The 22,067-nt window shown below is 47.0% G+C and overlaps 1 protein-coding gene across 6 annotated transcripts in view; it reads right to left on the bottom strand.

The window, feature by feature from the left end:
• LOC1277171 (protein still life, isoform SIF type 1) overlaps positions 1-22,067 on the bottom strand; it is a 97,489-nt gene that overhangs the window by 12,575 nt on the left and 62,847 nt on the right. For 4 of the 6 annotated variants that reach the window (XM_061643453.1, XM_061643452.1, XM_061643451.1 and 1 more), the window contains 15 exons: positions 6,402-6,547; positions 5,908-6,319; positions 4,366-4,977; positions 4,094-4,280; positions 3,895-4,009; positions 3,673-3,824; positions 3,192-3,505; positions 2,910-3,104; positions 2,716-2,824; positions 2,318-2,635; positions 1,959-2,116; positions 1,675-1,862; positions 557-731; positions 277-463; positions 40-190 (listed from right to left, as the gene is read on the bottom strand). In XM_061643453.1, coding sequence (XP_061499437.1) covers positions 40-190; positions 277-463; positions 557-731; positions 1,675-1,862; positions 1,959-2,116; positions 2,318-2,635; positions 2,716-2,824; positions 2,910-3,104; positions 3,192-3,505; positions 3,673-3,824; positions 3,895-4,009; positions 4,094-4,280; positions 4,366-4,977; positions 5,908-6,319; positions 6,402-6,547 — 3,419 coding nt within the window. Of the gene's footprint in view, positions 1-39; positions 191-276; positions 464-556; positions 732-1,674; positions 1,863-1,958; positions 2,117-2,314; positions 2,636-2,715; positions 2,825-2,909; positions 3,105-3,191; positions 3,524-3,672; positions 3,825-3,894; positions 4,010-4,093; positions 4,281-4,365; positions 4,978-5,907; positions 6,320-6,401; positions 6,548-22,067 lie in introns of all 6 variants that reach the window. The other 2 variants (XM_061643448.1, XM_061643449.1) reach the window with 2 other exon arrangements.

Below are 22,067 nucleotides of genomic sequence, written 5' to 3' on the forward strand. Positions count from 1 at the left end.
TTCCAAAAAGCGAGCAGAATCCCTGCCACGACATCATACCTCAGCGTCAGATGGTTCGGTGTTTTGCCCAGGGAAGATTTCGGCTTCACCGTGCCCTGCTGGGAATCGTCCTCGCCCTCCGATTTGGTACCGGGGTCCGGTTTTTCCTGCTCACGCTCGTTCATGTTTCGTCGGCAGGCGGCCACTTGCTCTAGAAATTCCACACGGAAGAGCAAAGGGAGAACAACTCACGTGTTTAAAATGTACGCAAAAAGGTTTGATGGTTCCCTCTCTTACCTCCAACATCGCCCACCGTCTTGCTGCGCATGCGGAACTGTCCACTGTACTGCGGTACCGGCGGGTCGTCCGCCTCCTGGCTGCCCGAGGTCGTGTTATCGTAGTCGATGTTTCCGGACGAGTGGCGCTGATTGATCTTGGATTTCTTCGGCTTGCCGAGCGTCTGCGAACCTTGCATGATCTGGGGCTGGGAGGGAAAAACGGGGGTTAAAACTTTGCCGCATACTGGTTTTGTTGGTTTTCGCAACCCAAAAAAGGAAAAAGTAACAAACACACTAACCTGCTGCTTTGGTCGCTCGAGGGTTTGCGAATTGCCGGAAGAAGAGTTGCCGACGCCCGTCATCGAGTTGGTGCTGCCGCCCATACTCTTCAGCGACGGTATCGACATGTTGCGGACGCTTTCCCTTATAATCTGCCGGATCGTCTTGAGGAACGCGTTACGGAACTCGGCGGTGCTGTAACAGGAAAGGAGAGATTTGTACAAACACATGCCCCGGATGAGACGCATTACGCTAGGAGGCGTAAACACGGGGTAATGTAACAAGCGCTCATGTCGATGGAAAACGGATGTTTGGGGGGTAAAATGGCGCCGGAATACTGTTCAAAGTATTTCCGTACACTTGCAGCATCTTCCGGCGTGCAAAAACAACTCCTTCGCCCAAGGATGATACAAAATCACTCACAGAGAAGAGTGTTCGTTCCAGTGATTTACTTTCCTGGCGTGTGTCGTGTACTCGCGGACCGAAGCGGATGTTTGCGACGGGTTTGAGATTGAGATTGTTGAGAGCAACTGAGGCGCTGGGAGTTTGTTTTCTTCAATCATCGTTCAATGCGGGAGCTATTACGCCGGCTTCCCTCTGCTAATCCGCAAAAATTGCACAGAGTGGCGCGGCTCTCGTCTCTTGGCCGGCAGTGAATTGGATTGGCGCTTTCTTCCCTCCAGCGCGACAGTTTCTTGTAAAGGAAGCTCGCAACAGCGAAGGAGAAAAACATGCTCCAACTATGGATTGGAAAGTTTTCCCCTGGCAGAAAACGGTGCGTGGAGCGTCCGAACGGGCAACGACTCACCACCTTCTTGCGTGTGTAATGCCCTTTCAGGGCAAGCATCGAGCTGCATCGTAATCCGATTTAAATTAATAGATTTCTGTTATTCCGTGCACTTTCTACACGGTGTACCAGCTTACAGCGCCGAAGCAGCAGCAGCATATGTGCGCTTTGTTTGTCTTCGGTAAATCCCTGCTTTCAACCGAGACGTTGAAATTGTTTTTTGCCTTTCTTTCAACTCCGGCACTCTTGTCTCTACTATGTATTTATGTATGTGTGTGTGTGCTTCAATTGAAACTTTCCATCCATCGAATGAGCAACTTGCCAAATCTAGTTTAGTGGATTAGCGCTTACCTGTTCGACAGTACGTAGACTTTCTCGGAACGGCGCTGCAGCTGGGACCGGAGGTGTATCAGCTCCCAGAGGAAGTGCGAATCCATGTCCTTGGCGGAGGAAGCCCTTACCTGTACCTCGGTGACCGGTATCAGCACCTGGTAGCGGATGATCTCCACCTCGTTCGTGGCGTTCTTGCTCGAGACGCCCTGTTTATTTTGTTTTGGGAGTAGCAAGAAGACAGCAAAGTTTGTTAAGTAAACTCCACTCCTTTGCTGTGCTGCCACCATAAGCGCTACGCTTACCATGAGCTTTTTCTTCTGCCGCAAGCGCTCCTTGCACAGGAAGACGACCGCCGACTTGAAGACGAAGCACATCGCGTGCAGCTCCAGCCCCTTCTTGATCTTGCCGAGAAAGTCGCTGATGTTGAGCCACTCGACGCCACCGTAGTAGAGCAGATCGCCTAGGTCGTTTGGTGGGTAAGAGAATGGGCAAGATTGTAGATCTGTTGTAGTTTTTTATTTGCAATCTCAAAGAGGCAAAACGAGTGGAAAGATGGCGATGGTGGAATAAAACGAAAAGCAGAAACCAAAACAGGACAACCGGGTAGTAGGAGCGCGCGGGATAGTCAAAAGCCTGAGGGGACGGTTTGTGTCCATACTACCAGGGCTGAGATCGATCGGCTGCTTGCAGGACTTCTGGTGCTGCCGGAACAGATGGTCAAAGATGGCACCGTACTCCTCGTGGATGCGCTGCATCTCGTTGATGTGCTCGGCCACCTTCTCCATGCCCTTCAGTGCCTCGACCAGGTGCAGATGCTCGGCCGCGTTCGGATCGGTCAGGTTGCGCAGCTGCTGCAGCAGCAGCGGATACTTCAGGATGCGCTGTATCGGTTTGATCAGGAACGACTCGAGGGTGCTGCTGTGCTGCTGTTTGGGATTTCTAGCGGCCAGGAACTCCTGCAGTGCCTGATTGCCTTCATCTGAAGGTTGAAGGTGACAGAAAGCAGAGCGTTAGAATGTGCTTGAGACATGAAGATATGGTCCAACAGCAGAGTCTTACTTGGATGCAGCACTTTCTGGGCCTTGCTGTGGCTGGCACAGAAGGACGAGTACAGCTTGAAGTGGTTGACGTAGTACAAAAATGCGGATCCAATGGCAAACAGTACGTTCTGAGGTGTAAATGTTAAGTTTAGAAAACAGAAATGTTCAAGAAAAAGTAACCGCAGCAAGTCATCGGCACTGCAATATCCCTACCTTAAACTGGCTCGGATGCTCCAGCTGATGGAAGTCGGGCTCGAGATCCAGCGCTTCCTCGAGATTGTTCAGGAACTGGCGCTGGAATGTGACGATCTCTTGAATGTTGCCGAACAGTGCCGTAATCTCGGCATTTGACAGGAATGTTTCGCGCTTCAGCGGCTCCAGATAGTACTCGAGCAGATTGTTCAGATGCTGCATCCGTGGGAATCAATTTGAAATGGTTCAAGCTCACCGTACAACCTAGCTCCCGTTGTTGTTGTTGTTCCGCCCCTAACCTACCTTAACGTACGATTTCTCCGTGTCCACCAGCTCGAGGATGACCTTGCGCAGCTTCTCCGCATCGGTCAGCTGGCGCGACGGTGTGAGCATGACGTTCGACACGGACGATGCCACCGAACCGGTGGGGCTGGATTTGCGCGTCTCCTGCGGCGAGCGACAGAACCCGGTCACCTGTTCGGCCGACTTGAGCAGATTCTCGATCTCGAAGCTGCTGGTGCGCGACGACGGCTTGGAACGGTCCATCGACAGCAGGTGCGGATCGTTCGACGAAGGTGCGGGTGAGCTTTCGACCTCCGGCGAGTACACCTCCTTGCCTGCAATACACGAACGTCCTTTGAACGTCAGAAGCGGCAGAAGAGCACAAGGTAGGAGTGTGTGATTGTTTTTGCGGTTTTGATCATTGTCGGCCATAGGCAACTTGCACGCACAGAGAATAGGAGAGAGAAAGAGAGAGACGTAGTGCTTTGAGATGGATACTTACGCCAGCCGGGTGCGGGAACGATTAGGCCTGATATCATCTCCTCGCTAATGACGGGTGGATCCGATGGTGGCGGTGGACACACCAGCGACTCGATGATGTCGTCGGTCGAGCGCATGATGCCGACGAGATCCGGTGGTTCCGTGCGGGAAGATCTGGTCATGAGAGGGCGAATAATGCATTAAAGTTTCAAGCGGTGGTGCGTTGAAAGCACTTCGAACCTACCTCATCATCATGCATAAGGCTTGTTCTTCCTGAAGCACACTTTCCAAGTACATCATGTCCAGGTCGGAAACGATTGCACCGTTTATCACAATTATTTCATCACCTTTAATGACACCTGGTGTGAGAGCGATTGGAGAGGGGAGAAGAATAGGTAAGACACCGTAGGATTGAGCATTAACGCTCCTCTGCACAGACGTACCGTTCTGCATGGCAACACTCTTGTCCTCGACGCGGCTCACGTAGCAGCAGAGCTCGTCCTGCCGGTCCGCATTTTCGATCAGCTCCGCCTCCACCGAGAAGCCCCACATCTGCTCGAGCGTTGTTCGTTGTAGTTCTACTTGATATAAAATTTTCGCGCACACTTCCACTACCTCATGGGTGTGTAGCTGAGGGATGAGTTGAGACATGGAAATGAGGATTAGAAGATGTTGCCACTCGATCTCCGTTCCTGCCCCCGTTCCAAACACTTACATATGTTTCAATCAAATCGTTTCTGTGAGGAACAAAGTAGTTGTGATCTTCCATATCCCGGCGCTTCTTCACCCGCACGAAGTGCTCCATCGGGTTCAGGTTCTTGCGGCTGCAGGCGCTCGCGAGGAACTCCTCCACCGACATGCCCTCGCGCAGGTATACCGTGGCGAAGGTGTTCTCCGGCAGCGCCACCTTGTAGCTCTTTTCCGGCTCGTCGCGCGAGTTGATCTGCATCGAGCGCCGGCTGGAGCCGCTGTTCGAGCGCGACAGGATCGGGGGGCGCCGCTTGGTCGCACCCCGGCCCGCCAGCAGGTTGTTTAGCAGCGAGGGCGACCGGGCGCAGATGAATGCGTGGAACGACGACACCGTAAAGACGCCGAGCTTGTTGAGCGTGTTCTTGGTGGGGCGCGACACGTGCGTCAGCAGTGACTTCGGGTTCGGCAGCTCGCCGTTCTGGAGCGACGCCATGTAGCAGCGCAGGCGGAACTGTTCGCAGTGCAGCCGCTCGAGGTTTTCCTCCCACTGCAGTATCTGCTGCTGGATCTGGTGGCGCGTGTCCGCATCGGTGACGACGCTCTGCTGCAGGTCCGCCATGTGCTTCAGCTTGTGATCCTGCGGGATGGGGCGGCAGGGTAGGGGTAGGGAATGTGGCCAGAAGAAGGAGGCAACAATTAAGTTATTAAAATATTGAGAATGTTTTTTCTTGTTATAGCTTTAGGAGGTTCGTTACTCAAACTATAAGAATAACGAATTTGCCTAAAAGTATGCAACACGTATTGCCTTATAAAGCGCTATAGCATTATTTTGGAAAGGATCAAATATTCATTAAGGTATGCAATTTGAACAGCAATGCTACTGAATACAGTTACTCATTAGTAGTAATATGTTTGATTTAGTATAAATTCTGGCATTTTCTTACAAGAATTGCATTAAAAACAAAGCTGGTTAAAAATATCCATTATTCTATACATAAGAGAAGTAGTACTTTTGCTGTAGTTTAAAGTCTATTTCACATTTTAATGTTGAATTGTAAATAAGCCTAAAAGTATGCAATGTATAGAAGTATGTGCGCTTAGATACTATAACATAGTATAATAGAAATAGAGTTCTAGTTATAGTCCTACTTTAGGCGGTTTGTCTCACAATTAGCTTGAATGAAAAATCCGCCTTAAAGTATGTGATGTGTAGAGCAATATGGGCTAAATAATTGTGTTTGGAATAGTGACGTCTTTATAGTAGTATAAGTTTAGGCATTTTGTCATACGATTTAAAACAAAAAAAATTATAGGGACTTTGAGTCAATTGGCATTATTCGCCTTTTAATCATACGACTGCAATGAATTGCAGAGTGCCTTTAGATACTACATGGTACTAATACCATTTTTGATATGTTATGACTTGAAGCGTATTATCACACGAATTGCATGATCGACAAGTACGCCTAAAAGTATGTGATTTGTCGAGCAAAACGCCCCAAGTTATGCATTTAACAGCACAAAACGTTCACACAGGTATGTTGTCCGCACTCACGTGGTCACTTACCGATTCTATTGCTTTTTCGAGGCGGAAGATCTCCTCCTGGAGCAGATGCAGCGTACCCGTCTTGCCGCGGTGTCGAGCGAACGCGGCCGCGCAGGCACTGTGTATACTGTTGACCCAGTTCTCCAGCTCGACCTGGCAGGGCGCCTGGAACAGGTACGCGTCGCCGAAGGCCGTGCTGAGGCAGAAGATGTAGTCCCGCTTCGGATGCTCCGGTATCGGCTGCATGATCGCACCGTCGACGATGATCAGATGCTTCGGGGCGGCCTCGACCGAGCGGCCCTCGCGCGAATCGCACGGATAGAACAGCAGGGTCGTACCCTTCAGGCACACCCAGTAGCCCTTCCAGCCGCGCTTGCGGGCCAGCTCGATCTGGTGCTTCTTGCGCAGCAGCCACTTCTTCACCGACAGGAAGCTGCAGGTGAGGCAAAGCGAAAGGGTCGCGCGATGGTCAGAACATGGCTCCAAGGGGACCGTTTTACCCTTGCGATACTTACCCCGCCTTTCGCACAGCGCCAGTACAGTTGAAGGAGGCGGCCGCCGTACCGGTCGCCTTCGCTTTGTACGGTGAGGCCATCACGCTTTCTCCGTCGTCCTCATCCGAAACGGCTGTCGTAAGGCTCATGCGATCATCGTCCGATATCTGGAAAAGAGCGGAAAATGGGAGAATGCAAATGTAGAGCGGATAAGCAGGTGGAGGCAAACGAGCCAGAGGCCTTTTTGAACGGCTGGCGTGTAATCCTGTCGTAAGTAATTCCCTCACGCCTCCGGGGCAATCCAGCAATCCAGTACGGTGGCGCATTATTTATGCAGCAAAGGCCGGGAAACGAAACGAACGGGGCGAGAACGAGACACGGCTGAGCCAAGAATTCATTGTAATTTGTCACCGTGGATCAGCGCACGGCAAGCGCAGGAAATCCGTGTGATCCGAAGCGTGAGCATACATTTGCATTATAGGGCGGGCTTTTGCCTTTCGGGGCGGGGATGGGGAATGATTGATTAGGGACAGGCGCGCGTACGCTAGCGAATCCACAGCTGGCGTGCAACAAAGTGTGTAAAGTGCATTGTGTAAATTTGTGCCCGTGCCCCGTGGCGGCGGCTATCGATGGCGGAGATTGAAGGCGGAGAAGACGCACGTGACGCTCTGTTCCGCGGATATAATAATGATGCCCGCCACTGACTGCCAGCGGCACGGTACAAAGCATCACGCATTCAACCGGTTGCAGCGCGGTGCGCGATCGGTATGCGATTGGAAAATGTGGTAGAAAATGATAGTTTTGCCAGTTTTGCTGGTTGATTAAGCACGTAGAGCACGCTCGATGACTTGGGGAGGAATTGAACTGGAAGCTGGAGCTAGTTTTAGAGGTTGATTGAAGGGATTGAAGGAAAGGACGGCAGCAGGAGGGAGTTCGATATCGTTTAATTAAAAGCAGCGGTGTGCACTGAGTTCGGTTGCAAATGTGTTGGATTTTAATTTGATGCTAAATTTAATATCGATACGAGATAGTTTCCAATCGAATGATTCATAAACTCCTGTTAAATGTGCAGGATACAATTATTCATTGCAAAACAAACAAAACAAAAAACAACGTGAAGCAGCAATATTTTTATATCGATAAATCATCTCGTCGTCCGTTTGATTGGTTTTGAAAATGAGAACAAAATCATGAATAAATAAACAGACAGAATGAACGAATCCATTAAACCAACAATGCAGTCGAGTTGCATGCCCAAGAAAACTACGCTGCAATAAACAGTGCTCCTTTCACGGGGCACAAACTCGAAACAATGGCACAGTTATGGAAAGAAAATTTCTTTTGTCATTCCGCTTCCCGCAGGGTAACAAAGCTGCGGCAAAATGTAAATTTTTGTCCTACATTCCAGGATCAGTTTTGCGAAAAAAAAGACCGGGAAGATATGATTACTCCTTCAAAATGTCAGCAGCGCTTTAAGTAGTGCGCCGAAAAGGTCAAGCACGTTGAAAATCTACCAGGAATGGGCGGAACAGGTCTCCCAAGGGAGAAAGGTAAAAAATGTAACCTGCGAAGCGACAGTCCAAAAAGGTGACAGCTGGAAGGAACCGAATACGTATGAACGGTAAGTAAGGTTGAAGAAAAAAAAAACTCATAAATCTCTCCTATCATATTTCCATATCCTTCCACTACAACACCAGCAGGAAATCGGGTTCGGCATGGTATGATTCGAGTGGAGCTTCAAGTGGATTGCACAAGGTGCGCAATATTGTGCGATTAGGAGTGGAAACTCATACGCACACGCTACTTGCTACGCCGCTGCTTACTGTCGCAGCCGACCGGGCAAGGATGAAGGATTTATTTGTTTCTGGCCGTGGAAGCCGCGCACGACGAACGGTGAGTAAATACCGCTACCGTTCACGGTTGCATCTGCTGGGGCACGTGATTTATGGTTCTGGTTCTCGGTTGGCAAGAGTAGCAGCAGGCATAATGTTGCGCACGTTGCAACATCCCGCACCTGCACCTGCCACAGTATACGACCCCCGCTCTCGACGATGGGTAGGGCCTGTCTCTGGACCGGGTTCGGGTGAGATGCCAGCACGGAGCGCCGTGCCATTGTGGTACGATGTACGGGATAGGGGACAGGCGTGTAGGGACGGAAAAAGCTACCTCATGTGGATATGAGCAAAGCTGTGTAAACAAGATAATAGTCCACTATCTTTTTGCACGGTCGTCGTAGTTGTCGTCGTCATCGTCGTCGGGCTCCGTCGTCGTTGGTGAAGTTGCGATCCCGGAACGCGGGCCAGAAACAACAGAAATCATGTTGACGACGTTGACAACAATCCTTCTTCATATGCTCGCTGCCCGAGATCGCTGCCGTCATTTATGTACAATCTCGGGCGATTTTTTCCCTTGTTGTTGCTGCTGCTTCGCTCGCTGTCGACGGGATGGATGGATTCGTTGTTGACAAACTCAGCTCGTTTGGGTAGGCAGGAGCGGGGTGGGGTTGCGAAAAAAAAACAATATTCCGCGCACTCAACCCGAGCGCGGCTCAAATCATGCCGTCGTCGCATGGTTTTAAGCAATGCACCGTGTCGCGCTGTAGTTTTCATCACAAATGAGGAAACTTTCAGGGCTGTCAAAATACTTTTAGTTTAGGGGGAGTTAAAGATTTGAAGTTTCTTGCTGGTAACAGTTTGGAGGAACTGTTCAGAAAGAAATGCAATTTTCTTGCCTTTTGGAAAAATGGTTCTTGGAACTTGTTGTGCTGAGATACATGTTAGTGCGGAAGTTATTTTTTACTAAGCAATACGCTTTTTCATTTCAGTCTAGTGAGTGCTTTACTTTGAGTAAACTATTCGTTGAACATGAAAATTGAAAAGCCGGAAACGTGAAAATTGGAAAAAAGGCAAAAAGTCAACAGATGCAAGTTCCTAAATTTGGACTGCAGTTGCTGTTGGTTGGAATTTGTGATGCTTTACAAGGCTTTTAAAATTCCTCCCGAATAAAAAAAGACTTGCAAAAGATATTCGAAACGCTTTTAAATGCTTTGATTTTTTTCCGAAAGTGTAATTTAATACAACCTTATAGATAAAGTGATTCAATGAGAAAGGTGACACAATATGTAAAATAGTAGTTTTGTAATGTGATATTAACAAAATAGCTGAAAACTCATCTTTAAATCATAATTTTCTATTACTCCGTTCAATCTGTACAGTAATAACTGCAAACGAAATCGAGTTTGACAGCACTGGCCGTACACCGTTGGCATCGCCGAGCCACAGGAACGTTTGGGATGAAAAATTGCACACAAAAACACATGCAGCACACACACACACCCACCCATTCGCGAAGCCGGTGCCGGTGGCCGTTATGCAAGCAGCAGAAAATTGTCCGCCATTAATTTTCACCCCGCTGTGCAAAAGGAAAAGCTCCCAGAGTAGCGTGCAGTAGGAACGCTGGCGCCCAGTTGGCGACCAGTAGCAGTAGGTAGTCCGGTACGGCAAAGGTTCAAAGTTTCGTTTGCGTACGTCATCACTTTCCGAACGTTTGGAGCGTTGCTTGGAATTGGGGCGGTATATGGGAAATGAAACCACCAAAGAGAAGAGGCTGTCAGCAAAAGCCGGTGGGGATGTTATTCTTAGTGTATATGCCACCCGGAAACTTTGGTCCTGCCGAAAATTGGGCCAGCCTCTTCGGGGTCGGTCGGTCGTTTGAGGTGAGCAACAATGTGCCTGCAGCCTGCGTGTGTAGCTTTGTGATGCACCTGCTGCTAGGGGGCAGCCCATCCGTTGCAGCTGCTGCTGGGGTGCGGGCGCTGGTGTTTTGTCAAAACTTCACCCATGCGCTCGCTGGGAAAACGAGATCCTGCCATTGAGTCGGTGCCGTCGCACTGGAAGCAGCGGCTGATGAAGAAATCTCCTGCCAGCGTGCTACTGTTGAGCGCAGTCCTGTTCACGCAAGAAGTGCAGGCAGCGGAAACAGATAGAAGAATGCAAAAAAAGCTCTCTTCCGCTACGGCGAGGAGACGAGCCGACACGAGTAAAGAACACACTCGGTAGAAAAGAAGCACTCTACATCCGCTACCGTAGCAGCATTCTTGGAGCTCCTAACCCGTCTCCAACCCACCCAGGATATGCTACTTTAATTAGCACTGTGGTACTGCGCTGCAATGTTTTTCGCTCCCTGCTTCGCATTGTTGCAGGCATTATGCCCCGTTCCCGCGTGCCACTTGCCACCGTTCCACCCTGCCGTAGGCCTGCGTTACGTATTTACAGAACGGATGCAACGGCAAACGTTTGCCAGGCTTTTGTGTGCTGCTGCTGGTAGCTGCTACAACCACCGGCCTACTGTTCTAATTTTGCTCTGGTTGCCTTGGTTGCTCGGTGCTGCTCCTCCGACACCCGCAACGGGTCACTTCCGATAAGCATTAGCATATCGGGTGCGAAAGAGCGGCCACTGTTTGTGGGAAGCATCAACGTGTGCACAGGGCTGCTGATGATGAAACACAATGATAGATAATATTTGCTGTATGCAGATGCAGATTGCGGGGCGGCGCATCTACTGGCACGTTCTACCCTTCACGCGTGGCAGTGCGGACTTGCATTTCTATTCCACTTAATATGGAAAAGTGAGCGTCATGTTTTATTTATGTTATGCAACAAATCTTACGCTTGCCCCCCTGGTTGTCTCACGGCTCCACAAATAAGCATACCGCTCCCCCCCCCCCTCCACCCACCGTCCCCAAATCGTTCACCTTATCGGGAAAATGCATCTCTCGACACGGTGTTCCACCAGGACGGTTCGGTGTGTTATGGATGATGTTTTAAGAATGAATCAAACAATAACATGGAGCATTTACGGAAGAGTGAAGCATTTTGCGGGAAGATGAGCTGACGATGTTTTTGTCGGGCAAACACGGGAATGGGTAATTATGGAATGTCATTTCAGTCGCAATGATACTGGTGAAGTGTTTAGTTAGCACTATTGTGGCTGCAATTGTGATGGTGCTTGGATAAAGGCTTAAATTGGGATGGTCTCTGTTTGGATCTAACTAGGTTGCGTAATATGAGGGAACAGATATCCTTTTTTTTTACTATGCAGGCTAATGTGCCTCGTATGCATTTGAGTGTAACGAAAATGATAAAAATGAATTCCTGGTATGAAGCATGACACCCTAAATCTGAGAAGGTTTAAGAGAAATTCTGGGCTTAGGATCGCTTGTTACATCGTATATTGATATCGTAGCGAGTACATTTAAATTTACTAAGATAGAACTTTCCCGATAAAATGGAAAAAAAAAACATTCTACAAAACAAGTCACGATTGAAGAGGAAAAATATTAACCTCGCTAATCATGAAATTTGTTTCCATCCCCGTAAGTGCATTGACTTCGAACGCAACGGCACACAATCGATTTCAGTAAAAGGTTTATCAAGCGGCACGGAATTGTGATGAAGACCGCCTGCGACCTAAGCTTTTCCCAAGAAGAATTGAGGACCTATTTCCCTGTTTTCAACCCAATCTGGCAAGGGAAAAATAAGCTGCTTCCTTTCCATCACAGATGTGGCGCTTGTTGACAACCAATGGCGGCGCCATAGCGCGTACGGGACCGGATGCTTGTAAGCTTGGTGCGTGAAGCACACTGGTGGAAATGGAGATTGGGATCAAGCAAGAGGCTCCGGCTGTCGCTGTATCGGCATTGCTTTGTCCTTTGGCAAAAGTGGTTTTGGTTTTGCACATTCATTCGCTTGCAACGGCCGGCGTTCGATGCCGTTCGAGTGACACTCAAGGCCGGTAGCTTCGGATTTGAAAGCTGTTCGGGATTGTGCGTTAACCGTGCCTGAGTGGACGAATGCGTTTCTCTTTTCCCGTGAAATAACGCCTACCCAAGTTATGATGCATACGAAATCACTGGAAATTGGATTGCAGCATGGTGCTTAAAACAAACAAAGTGGATGCATGTAAAGAAGCTGTCGCTTTTGGCCAAGAAATCAGATCAGCACAAATTCAAGAACTGATTCATATAAATTTAAATCGTTACACAATGTTACCTTAGTGTGAAATTTAACCGCGCAAATCATAGAACAAATTGGAATGTTGCTAAATTGACAGTTATTCCGGTGAAAATTTCCGCATCAGTCAATACAGCCACACACTCACAATCACAGTAAAGGTGATCATTAGGAAGCGCAAATAGACGGTCGTACTGCCAATTTTTCACCATCTGGCTAGAACAGGTGTAACCATCAATCTATATTTTACGTGTCTGAAAAATGGTGTGTCTGTGTGTCGGAGAGTGTGAGCAAGTATTTTTTTTATTCCTGCGAATGTCAGTGTGAAAGCTTCAAATCTACACCATTTGGATCGATTTTTATCATTATAAATTCCCATTTCTTGTACGCTGTATTCCCTGTTTCTGCTTTCTGATTTCGTTTTTTCGTCTTGCTACGATGGGATGCCATTTAGTCTGTATGTGTATGTGTGTTTAATGTGGATAGGGCATGATTTATTCTTGATTTGAGTTTGATTGAACGGTACGACTGGAAGCAGTGTGAGTGTGTGTGCATAGTCCCAACACGCCACACCTGGTGCCTGGATGGGTAGTAAGCTAGGCTGCCATATTTCATCCAATTCAAGTCGAACACTTCACCATGGACACGAACCGAAGTACGTATGCGGAATGGTAGTTGGAATTTTTCGATAATTTCTATCCTATGCCCTCTTCCGAATTTCCTCCCCTCCACAAACGCAGAGCCAGAGAATCGAACCGAATCGATGCAATTCCGTTTCAATCTTGACTGCAGCGATCTTGTTCTTTTTTTTTTGTTTCGAAAATCGTTACAACGTCAAGATGATGCAGCACCACTTTGCCCTCCTTGCTATAGTGTTCGATTTTTTATTACTGTTGAACGTCATTTTTTTTTTTTGGTTGATGGTATGATAGTAGGAAGAAGGGCATCCTTTTATGGACGTTTGCGAAAGTGAACATCGTTACTTATTGCTCCACGATCTATGGTACGGTTAGTTGAAGTGACAAGAGCCCATAACCCTGGGGGCGATCCTACTGAAGTGAAATCGATGGCTATATACGCCTCTTCGTAGAATGAACGATTTGGACCTTCCATTCCTTCATTTCCCCAATTCCAATGATGTTCTGCTTAGAGTGCTTGAGCGATGTACCGTAGCGATTACTTCAGAACATGGTTTGGTTTTGCTTTGTATTTAGTTGTCTAACTAACTAAACAATCTTTTTTTCGGTTACTTTTGGATGTGATTTTAATCCTCTTTCAATAATAAGAAATCGATATGATTCGCTTATAAATAATAAAAAATATATAGTAATATATAGTAAATAAACCTAAAGCTGTACCAAACGTACGACACAATATGTATGAATATCTAACACAACTTCTGAACCAGCAAGTAGCACAAAATGTGCTCCCGCGCTGTGTGTAATTCTAGCAGAAAATATTGCACCACAGTTGCACCCCAACAAGCGACATCTTTCACCAGCAACGAAGACTTCTTTGTCCAGGTTCGTCCTGTTTGTTTGTGCTGCATCCTCCGCATCTTCTTCGCATCCCTGAACACTGTACCTCATGCCATTTTGCACGCTGTTGCTACGAGTTTCTATTCAACGTTCCTTCCTTCTGCCATCCTTTCCCAGCTGCCCAACCACTTCCCCTCACACATTCCCCAGGTGTCATCTATCTGATTTCTCCCCTTTTGCGGGTTTGATTTAGTGCCACTAGTGTGCTAGTTGGAACAAAAAAAAGGATATCTCTCTCTCTCTCACACACACACGCACACACTGCAAGAGCCTTTTTCGTCCCCATTTTTTTCTTGCTCCACTGCACCCGGGTGTGTGTCGTCCGTTGTGTTTGCCTGTTGTCATCCATTTCCGGGCTAGGTATTCTTTTGGCGCGCGGTGAATCGAAGCAATGGGGTAAAAAGAATGGAAACAAGACACGGACCGACCACCCGGCAAGGATCTGGAAAATTCATTGGACAAAATTGCAACCAATGGTAACGGTACGGAACAGAATCGATGAGCATGTTCCTGCATGTGTGTGTGTGTGTGTGTGTGTGTGTGTGTGTAGTTGTGCATGACCTGCCAAAGGAAATGTGAAAGATGACGGTAACATACTGCACCCAGGTTACGGCGAGTGCTTATCGCCGTTGAGCGATATAGGTAAGGGGATTCGAGTCCATCCGACAATCAATGACCGTTGGGAGGGGAAGAAGAAGAAAGGAGGCGAATTAATTCCACGTGTTTGAGCTGTTTTTCCATTTCCATTGCACCTATCTCGATGATTGTAAATTGTGCTGCTGGCCCAAGCGTCTCGGTCCTGACAGCAACCGGAAATGGCAGCCTTAGCTGCGCTCGAGGCGCTGTTGATTCAAGTGGGTTAAAATTAGCCCATAACTTTGAGCCATTGCCATTGAGCTTTGCTAACAATGCTAAATAATCATTAAAGTGCATGGGTAATAAAAATAGTGCACTGAGTGCGTTATGGGAATCGTTATGGGAACGAAACTACATGTCCGAAATAATTGCTGTATCGTATCCAGTACATGTGACGGGAAACAATTATAGTTTGAGTTGAAAAAGCATTACAAAGGCAAGCTGCAAGCATTCTATTATCAGCCATTTAAGCATTTGATCGTGCTATTTCTATTAATAGGGACGAAAAATATAGACACAGGTCGTTGAATTATACAGTTTTACTGAAGAAAGTGTTTGTTTTGCGTGAATTTTTCGAAATAGTCATGACATTTGCTTTAAAAATAGTCGTGGATTTCACAAGAGCATACAATATATGAAAAAAGTACTCAGTTTCATCAACTACGTAGTAGCACTGCGGCTAATTGTTGTAGATTAAAATGTTCTGATAGATCGTCTTTGCCGTTCATGCGTCAGTTTAAGTAATTTCTCTAATCATTCCTCTTTTTTAATCTTTCTCTCCCTCCCTCTCTTCTTAACTCTCTAGCTATCTTTATTCTTGGATAGATAATAGATAATAGATAATATAACATTCTATATTATCTATTTATTAGGCATGAAAAATAAAAATAAAAAAAAAAACAATTAAAAACAACCGTAACGTGAAGTTGTTTCTGAAAACTGACACCCTAAAGATATCAAAGGAACGTTTTGCACATATCGTTCACGGCCGTTCAGATATGGGAAAGCTCTATGCAAAAAATGCTGCCGCGCGAGCTTACATTTGATCAAAAACAACAACGAGTTCATGATTGGCAGCAGTGTTTGGAGCTGTTTAAGCAAAAATAAATCATTTATGCGTCGGCATGTTGCCATAGATGAGACCTAACTTCACGTAACGAAGTAAAAACGTAACGATCAGCTGGCAGGGTTATGGCGTAAGCTTCTGTTTGGGACTCGCAAAGAACTATCTTCATCGACTCTCTTGAGAAAGGAAAGACAATTAACAGTGACTATCACATCGAGTACTCATTGCATCGTACCGGTACTCTGAGACATGGACGCTGTTCAAATCTGACGAAACCCTCTTAGCCGCGTTCGAGAGGAAGATGCTCAGAAGGATTCTTGGCCCAGTATGTGTGAAAGGGCTAGGGAGGAGTTGTTGTAACGACGAGATATACGAGAGCTATGGCGATCTCACTGTCGTGCGGCGTAGCAAACTCGCCAGGCTCCGGTTGTCTTGCCATGTTGTGTGCATGGAACCAGACGACTTAGCCCTCCGCAAAGTCTTTTTAGGCCGTCCACAAGGATAGAGGCGTCCGCCCTTGTACGACAGAGGTTTCGGACACTCCTGAGCCAGGCCAAGACCGAAAAGCGGTTGTAGTGCCGGATAAGTAAGTAAGTAAGTAAATAAGTAGGAAAGTAAGTAAGTAAGTATTACATTCAGTTATTGGAGCGTTTGAAAGATGAAATCTCCGAAAAGCCAAAGCCGATAGTGAGGCCTATTTGGAGTCAAAAAACAAATTGTACTTCAAAAATGGCATCGAAAAGTTGGAAATTAGGGATATCACTGCTCAAGGGATGTATGTTGAATAAAATAATTTACTAATTGCCATTTTAATAACATTGCCAAACAATTTTGTTTAATTATCATATGCCAAACGTTTTTCAGCCCAGTTGTTATTTAGAAACCCAACTCTCAGCTGTTGGATAAAATTCCGGAACATAAAGCTGCCTTGTTTCCCCAAAACCCAATCACACAGTACGTGCACCATCCTTAGAAAGGGCCAGCAAATCAAAAGGTCACTAAACGCTGCCTCCCTGACCCTGTACAAAGCACCGTAGTTACTGTTTCGCTTAAATGAAAATTGCATCTAACCGTAAAATGCGTACCATCGCCTCCCACCCCGTCCGGCGGTGCTTAGATAGGGTTGGTAGAAAATGGAGGAAAAATCTATGAAAATAGGTACGAAACCCGCCCCTTCTTTTTTGCCATCCCAACACGATTGGGGGCGCAACAAATACAAACAGCGCAGCTTACAGACGCGAGTTGGTGGATGCAGGGCACGAAAATGGGCAGCCGAAAAGAAGTAAAAAGGTTGTTCGCATGTGTTCAGTACGCTCAACGTTTCTGATACGCTGCATGCATGTGTGTGTGTGTGAACGCGCCAACTGTTCATTATTAAAACATCAAAGGTACACCCGTTTCGGTTGTCGCGGGGGGCGGGAGGCGAGGCTCACCTCTTTTTTTCTCGTATTCAAATGAGACCAAATCCGTAGATTGAATGTGGCAGGTGCGGGTCGGTGCAAAGGTTGGCACGTGGTAGCAAATGTAGCGAAAGCGAGAGTACTAGAAACCGTTTCCGCACCAGCGACCGGAAACGTAAAATTGCCGTCTCGCAAAATGAGTGAGCCTTCCATCATCATCATCATCATCACCACCACCTGCACATGGTATGGCCGCAGCATCGCAACCACGACGAGTGCACCACGGCGACGTGCGGCACCAGGCATGATGTGGTCCTACTTCCTGGCTGCAAAAAGGTGACTCCCCCTATTTATCGTCGGACGGCGACCTCGGCGCCGGGTGCGGAGAGCATACGCTGGACGAAGAGGGGCAGCAAAGCAACGTTCCAACGGGCGGGGAACGCGGGCACAGAAACGTCAAGGGTCTTGCGTCAGGATAATGGCACAGGAAAGGGGGGAAAAATCTCCCCATTTTGCTACCTTGGGCCGAAGGGGGAAAGGTGTAGCGGTTGCGGCCAGGGAGAGCGATGTATGTCAAGTAAGACAAATATTTATAGCCCGAGAGTACACGGTTCGGCCGACGCAGGGATCACTTGAGCAAGGAATTGAATATAATATGATGTTTGTACCGGGGCATGTTCTTGGCCCCGGGTTTTGCGTAGGCTGGCTTTCACGTTGGGCGCCCAAGAACCCTTCGCAACCATGTATGCAAATATATACCGGAACGGAAAATTTCACCTGGCTTCACCTCCGCGCCTCTCTGTCTCTCTTTCACTCGGACCATGCACCACCGAGATAAGATATTCAGCGAACGACTACCAAGGGCGGCCCATGAACCGAACCACCGACAGTGGCAGAATTTTACTCTCAACTTGCGTGGCACTGTACCAGGGTGAGCATCCCTGTCCAGTATCCACCAACAAAAAAAAAAAAAACAAACCCTTTTCCTGCAGAATCGTGCACCGGGAGTGGCCCTGGTAAAAATTAAAGAAAGACACGTTTCAGGTACAGGGCTGCGATAGACGTACAGTTGCAAAAGGGGAAGCAACCAAAGACGGTACAGACACTCACAAGCAGAAACACCAAGATCTTCAACTTCTAACGAAGCGTTACCGTCCCGGTGCATTTCTTACTTTTACATTGTTAGGTTGAAGGCTGAGCTGTTTTGTTGGTTTGTTTTTTTTTCTTCTTTTCTTCCCTTTTCGGGAGGGAACAAGAACACTTGTCTCTATCGTTGCGTTTTGTGAAAACACATCCGAACAGATACCATCCTGGCGCACAAACAAGGGCACCGTCAACCGCCGACGTTCGTGGCCGGGGCGAGCAGCAAAGATACAGGGATACAAGGTGTCACATTACGTCAGGGACTCCCGGGACTGACACTGAGCACTGACTGACTGACTGATATGGTTCCCCGACATGGTTCCGACCGGTGTGTGTGTGTGTGTGTATGTAAACAGATCTTTTAACAGGATTTTTCATAAATGTCGGATAGCCTCATGTTTGTGTGACGACGGCCCGTCCCACCTTCGCCCATCCAATAACAAACAAATGGCATTGGAATGACTTGGACCGGACACGATGAAAAATGGAGGCTTAGAGGCGGTGCGGCACGGTGCATCCGTCGAGAGCACTGGCTACGGCCGGTTAGGTGTGCTAGTTGCTCTGCTAGTTGCGCTGGGAAAGTTGCAAAGTCGGGATGGTACAGGAAATGGATAAAAACCGGATGCCCAAACACACACACACATCCTCAGCCTAGGCACCACCTGCACCACCCGCTTAGCACAACAACATGTGAGTAAAATATTTGATCGTTACTGTGCAATGCAGGACTTTTTGACTCTCTCTCTCTCTCTCTCTCTCTCTATCATCAGCTTTACGCGTACGGAATGCGTGTCGAAGTCCTTGCCTTTGATTGCGGCAGCTTTGTGGGATTGTTGTGCGCAGCGTTTCAGTTCATATTTGTAAATGGGCAAAAGGGTTTCCATGCCTTTTCCTTCCGGAAACCACTGGCACTGGGGCGAGTTTTCCAGAGAGCTTTTAATTTCATGCTGCATTTATGGGGCGTGCCGCATCTCCCCGATCAACGGCAATGGGGCTCTGGGGGGAAGAAAAAAACTTTGGGCTGAACCCTCCCCCCCACACAGATCGTGGGGAAGCGCTCTGCCTGGGTGGAAAACTGTTGGAAATTACATTACCTACTGGTGGAATGGAATGAAGCAGGACCAGTTTCAGCACGTCGGTTGGCTGGATTTTGCAGTAAATTAAATTTTCAATTTGGAGAAGTTGTATGTTTAATGTTGTTTTGTTATCAAATTGCCCCATTAGGAATGTTCCGTGCTGTGCTGTGAAGCTTATTTGTGTAGAATGAAAAAAAACTAGCCAAAAGTAGGAATTTCCAATGAAAACTGAGACCATTTCGCTGTAGATATTGTTTTAGTGAAAAGCATAAATGTTTTCCGCATAAAAATACGATCGGTTGGAATGCAGTTTCCAGCTCTCTTGTACCAGTAATGCAATGGAAAGTTATCTTACAGATTAGTTCAGTTCAGTATCTCTAAACTAGCAGCAAATTGGAAAGGTAAATAGTTAGAACAGTGCTTGCAAAACTCACTTAACCGTGCGCATGAATGTGACAGCTGTTCAAACATACGGCGAAAATTTGCAGCGATAGTTAAGTGGGCAACCAGTTTTTTGTGCAGCTCTGTAGTGTCTAGTTGTATTTTCGAAATTCAGTTTTGTTCATGAGCAGTTGTTAAGCCTATAGTTATTGATTAAAAGAATATTCTACTAACGTTTTATCGATTGATTCAAGGTGAATTAATCATAAAATTAGTGGATTTTATAATTTTTATATGAATTTGACATTTCTTGGACCATTATCCGTGCAAATCGATTAACCGGCATCCGTCCGGTCCCGAGCTGCCCGGATAATAGACGTTCTACTGTACTTAAAGCCACATCTGCACACAATTCGCAACCAAAAAGCTCTAAAGAATCATTGCGTATAGCGTAGCATTGAACAACAAGCTTTAACAACGGCAATAGGCTGATTCAAAAAGTGTACGTGTTTATCCTACACCACTAATATGCCGCTGTATGACCACAGCAAAAATACTCTTAATGATGGTATAATTAAGATAATGATTCAAAACATTGTATACAATTAATTGATTGCAGAAATGAAAAGTCACCAAACAAAAAAAAAAGCACAATTCATAACATCCACCAATGGGTTGTTGGATGTAGGTTAAATATCGATCGTATGATGCTAAAGAGATAGAAAAAATGCTTTTTTTACGATGAAAAGTGTGAAAGTTAACAATGTGGTGGTGTGCATTTGGGCAATCCGTACTTTACAATCGATTAAATCTATCCTTTGTCACGCGGAGCGAGAAAAACTTACGTGCGTTTTACATTCACTACCAACCGACCATCAGCAGCGAACTTTAGCACCCGGAAGCAATTTAATCTGCACATAATCCACTTGTTAGGTTTTTAGGAAACGTAGACGGTGAGCTGACGCTGCTGTATCCCGGTGGTAAAATGATTGAATGTGTTTGAACTTTCCGTTCTGGCGAGGGGTTCGAACTTTGGCGTGACCCAAAATGATACGCTGGATAGAATGTGCACACATTAAACTCAGGCTTACTACCCGGGCACCGATATCACTTCGTGTACGATCCGTGTGAATCGTCGCTTGACGATTCATCGAATCGGAATAATAATTCGCTTTGTGTGCGGAAACTTTCACCCAAATGTGCACGGAACATGATGCTGCTTGGTCCCCGGTAGCTAGTAGTGTGACTGTTTCAATTCCGCTGCGCTGCCCCGAAAGGCAATGAAGTAAAAGTTTTGGACAGCCCTTGCCCTTGCCGCGCCGCAGTGGGAGCGCAGTTTATTACCTGCTGCAACCTCTCCATGGCCGAGGTAACTTTCATTAGCACCGGCGCCGCGCCTTGAGCAGCAGAACTTTTGCCACCGTAAATCATTCGATTTTACCGCCTCCCGAGGTGCTTCTTAGAATGGGGGAGGGCGGGCGCGTCGATCGATCAGATCAGATGCCACCCGTGCCGTAATGATGTAGCACAAAGCTCAGGTGGCATGTGTGAAATTACATTAGCTACGATTTTCACCCGGCAAAGTTTGGGTCCGAGTGTTAACTTTTGCAAGGGAGGAAAAAAAATTCGGAAAATCCCCTTTTTCTCATTCAGCACTTTCTAGTGGGCCCACTACCGCTGAGCGAGAAAACCGTCGGATGCGGACGGTAGCAGCTCGTGTTAGATAATTATCATTAAATATCTATTATGGGGCGAATGGTTATTTAACACGGTGGCATTTGACCCATGTGTGGCATTTCCAGCCGGCAGCGGGTTTGCGGGTGAAAATATTTCAAACGCTTCCTTGGCTTGGCTTGCCCGCAAGCCCGCAGCCGACGACAAGCCGTGGTGCGAAATGGTGGTGGGGTAAAAGTAAACACACACACACACACACCCTCTTTATCCGTACGTTGTTCGGGTACGGGGGGGGGGGGTCAAATGAGGTGTTTCCAGGAGCGGGGGATGCGATGGGCGCTGGAGTTGCGGATTTTCTTCACCTCGGTTTCATCTTGCGTCGACCTCTGTTTAGCGACCTCGTCGCAGTAGACTGACGCAGTGGCACTATGGGAGTGTGTTGAGGTAAACTTTTGATGGGGAAGTTTGGCGAAAGTGTTTAACCATTTATCTTTTTTTGTTATTTTCGTAAATACATTGTAAAAATAACACCTTCATTCAACATTTATTATATATTTAAAGATGCGGTTTTGCACCAAATTTAAATGTATCTTTATACAACAAACAGCAAAGGGAGGGAATAATAATTATTATCATTGTTTTTTCTTGACATAACGATATACACATTTTAATTATCTTAACAATTTGTTATACAAAACCCCTTTTTTAACAATATTCTAAGCACAACGAAATGACCAAACGACTTACAGCACAACTATGGCA

Source organism: Anopheles gambiae, chromosome 2 (genome assembly GCF_943734735.2).
Source record: "Anopheles gambiae chromosome 2, idAnoGambNW_F1_1, whole genome shotgun sequence".
In the NCBI taxonomy this organism is placed as follows: domain Eukaryota; kingdom Metazoa; phylum Arthropoda; class Insecta; order Diptera; family Culicidae; genus Anopheles; species Anopheles gambiae.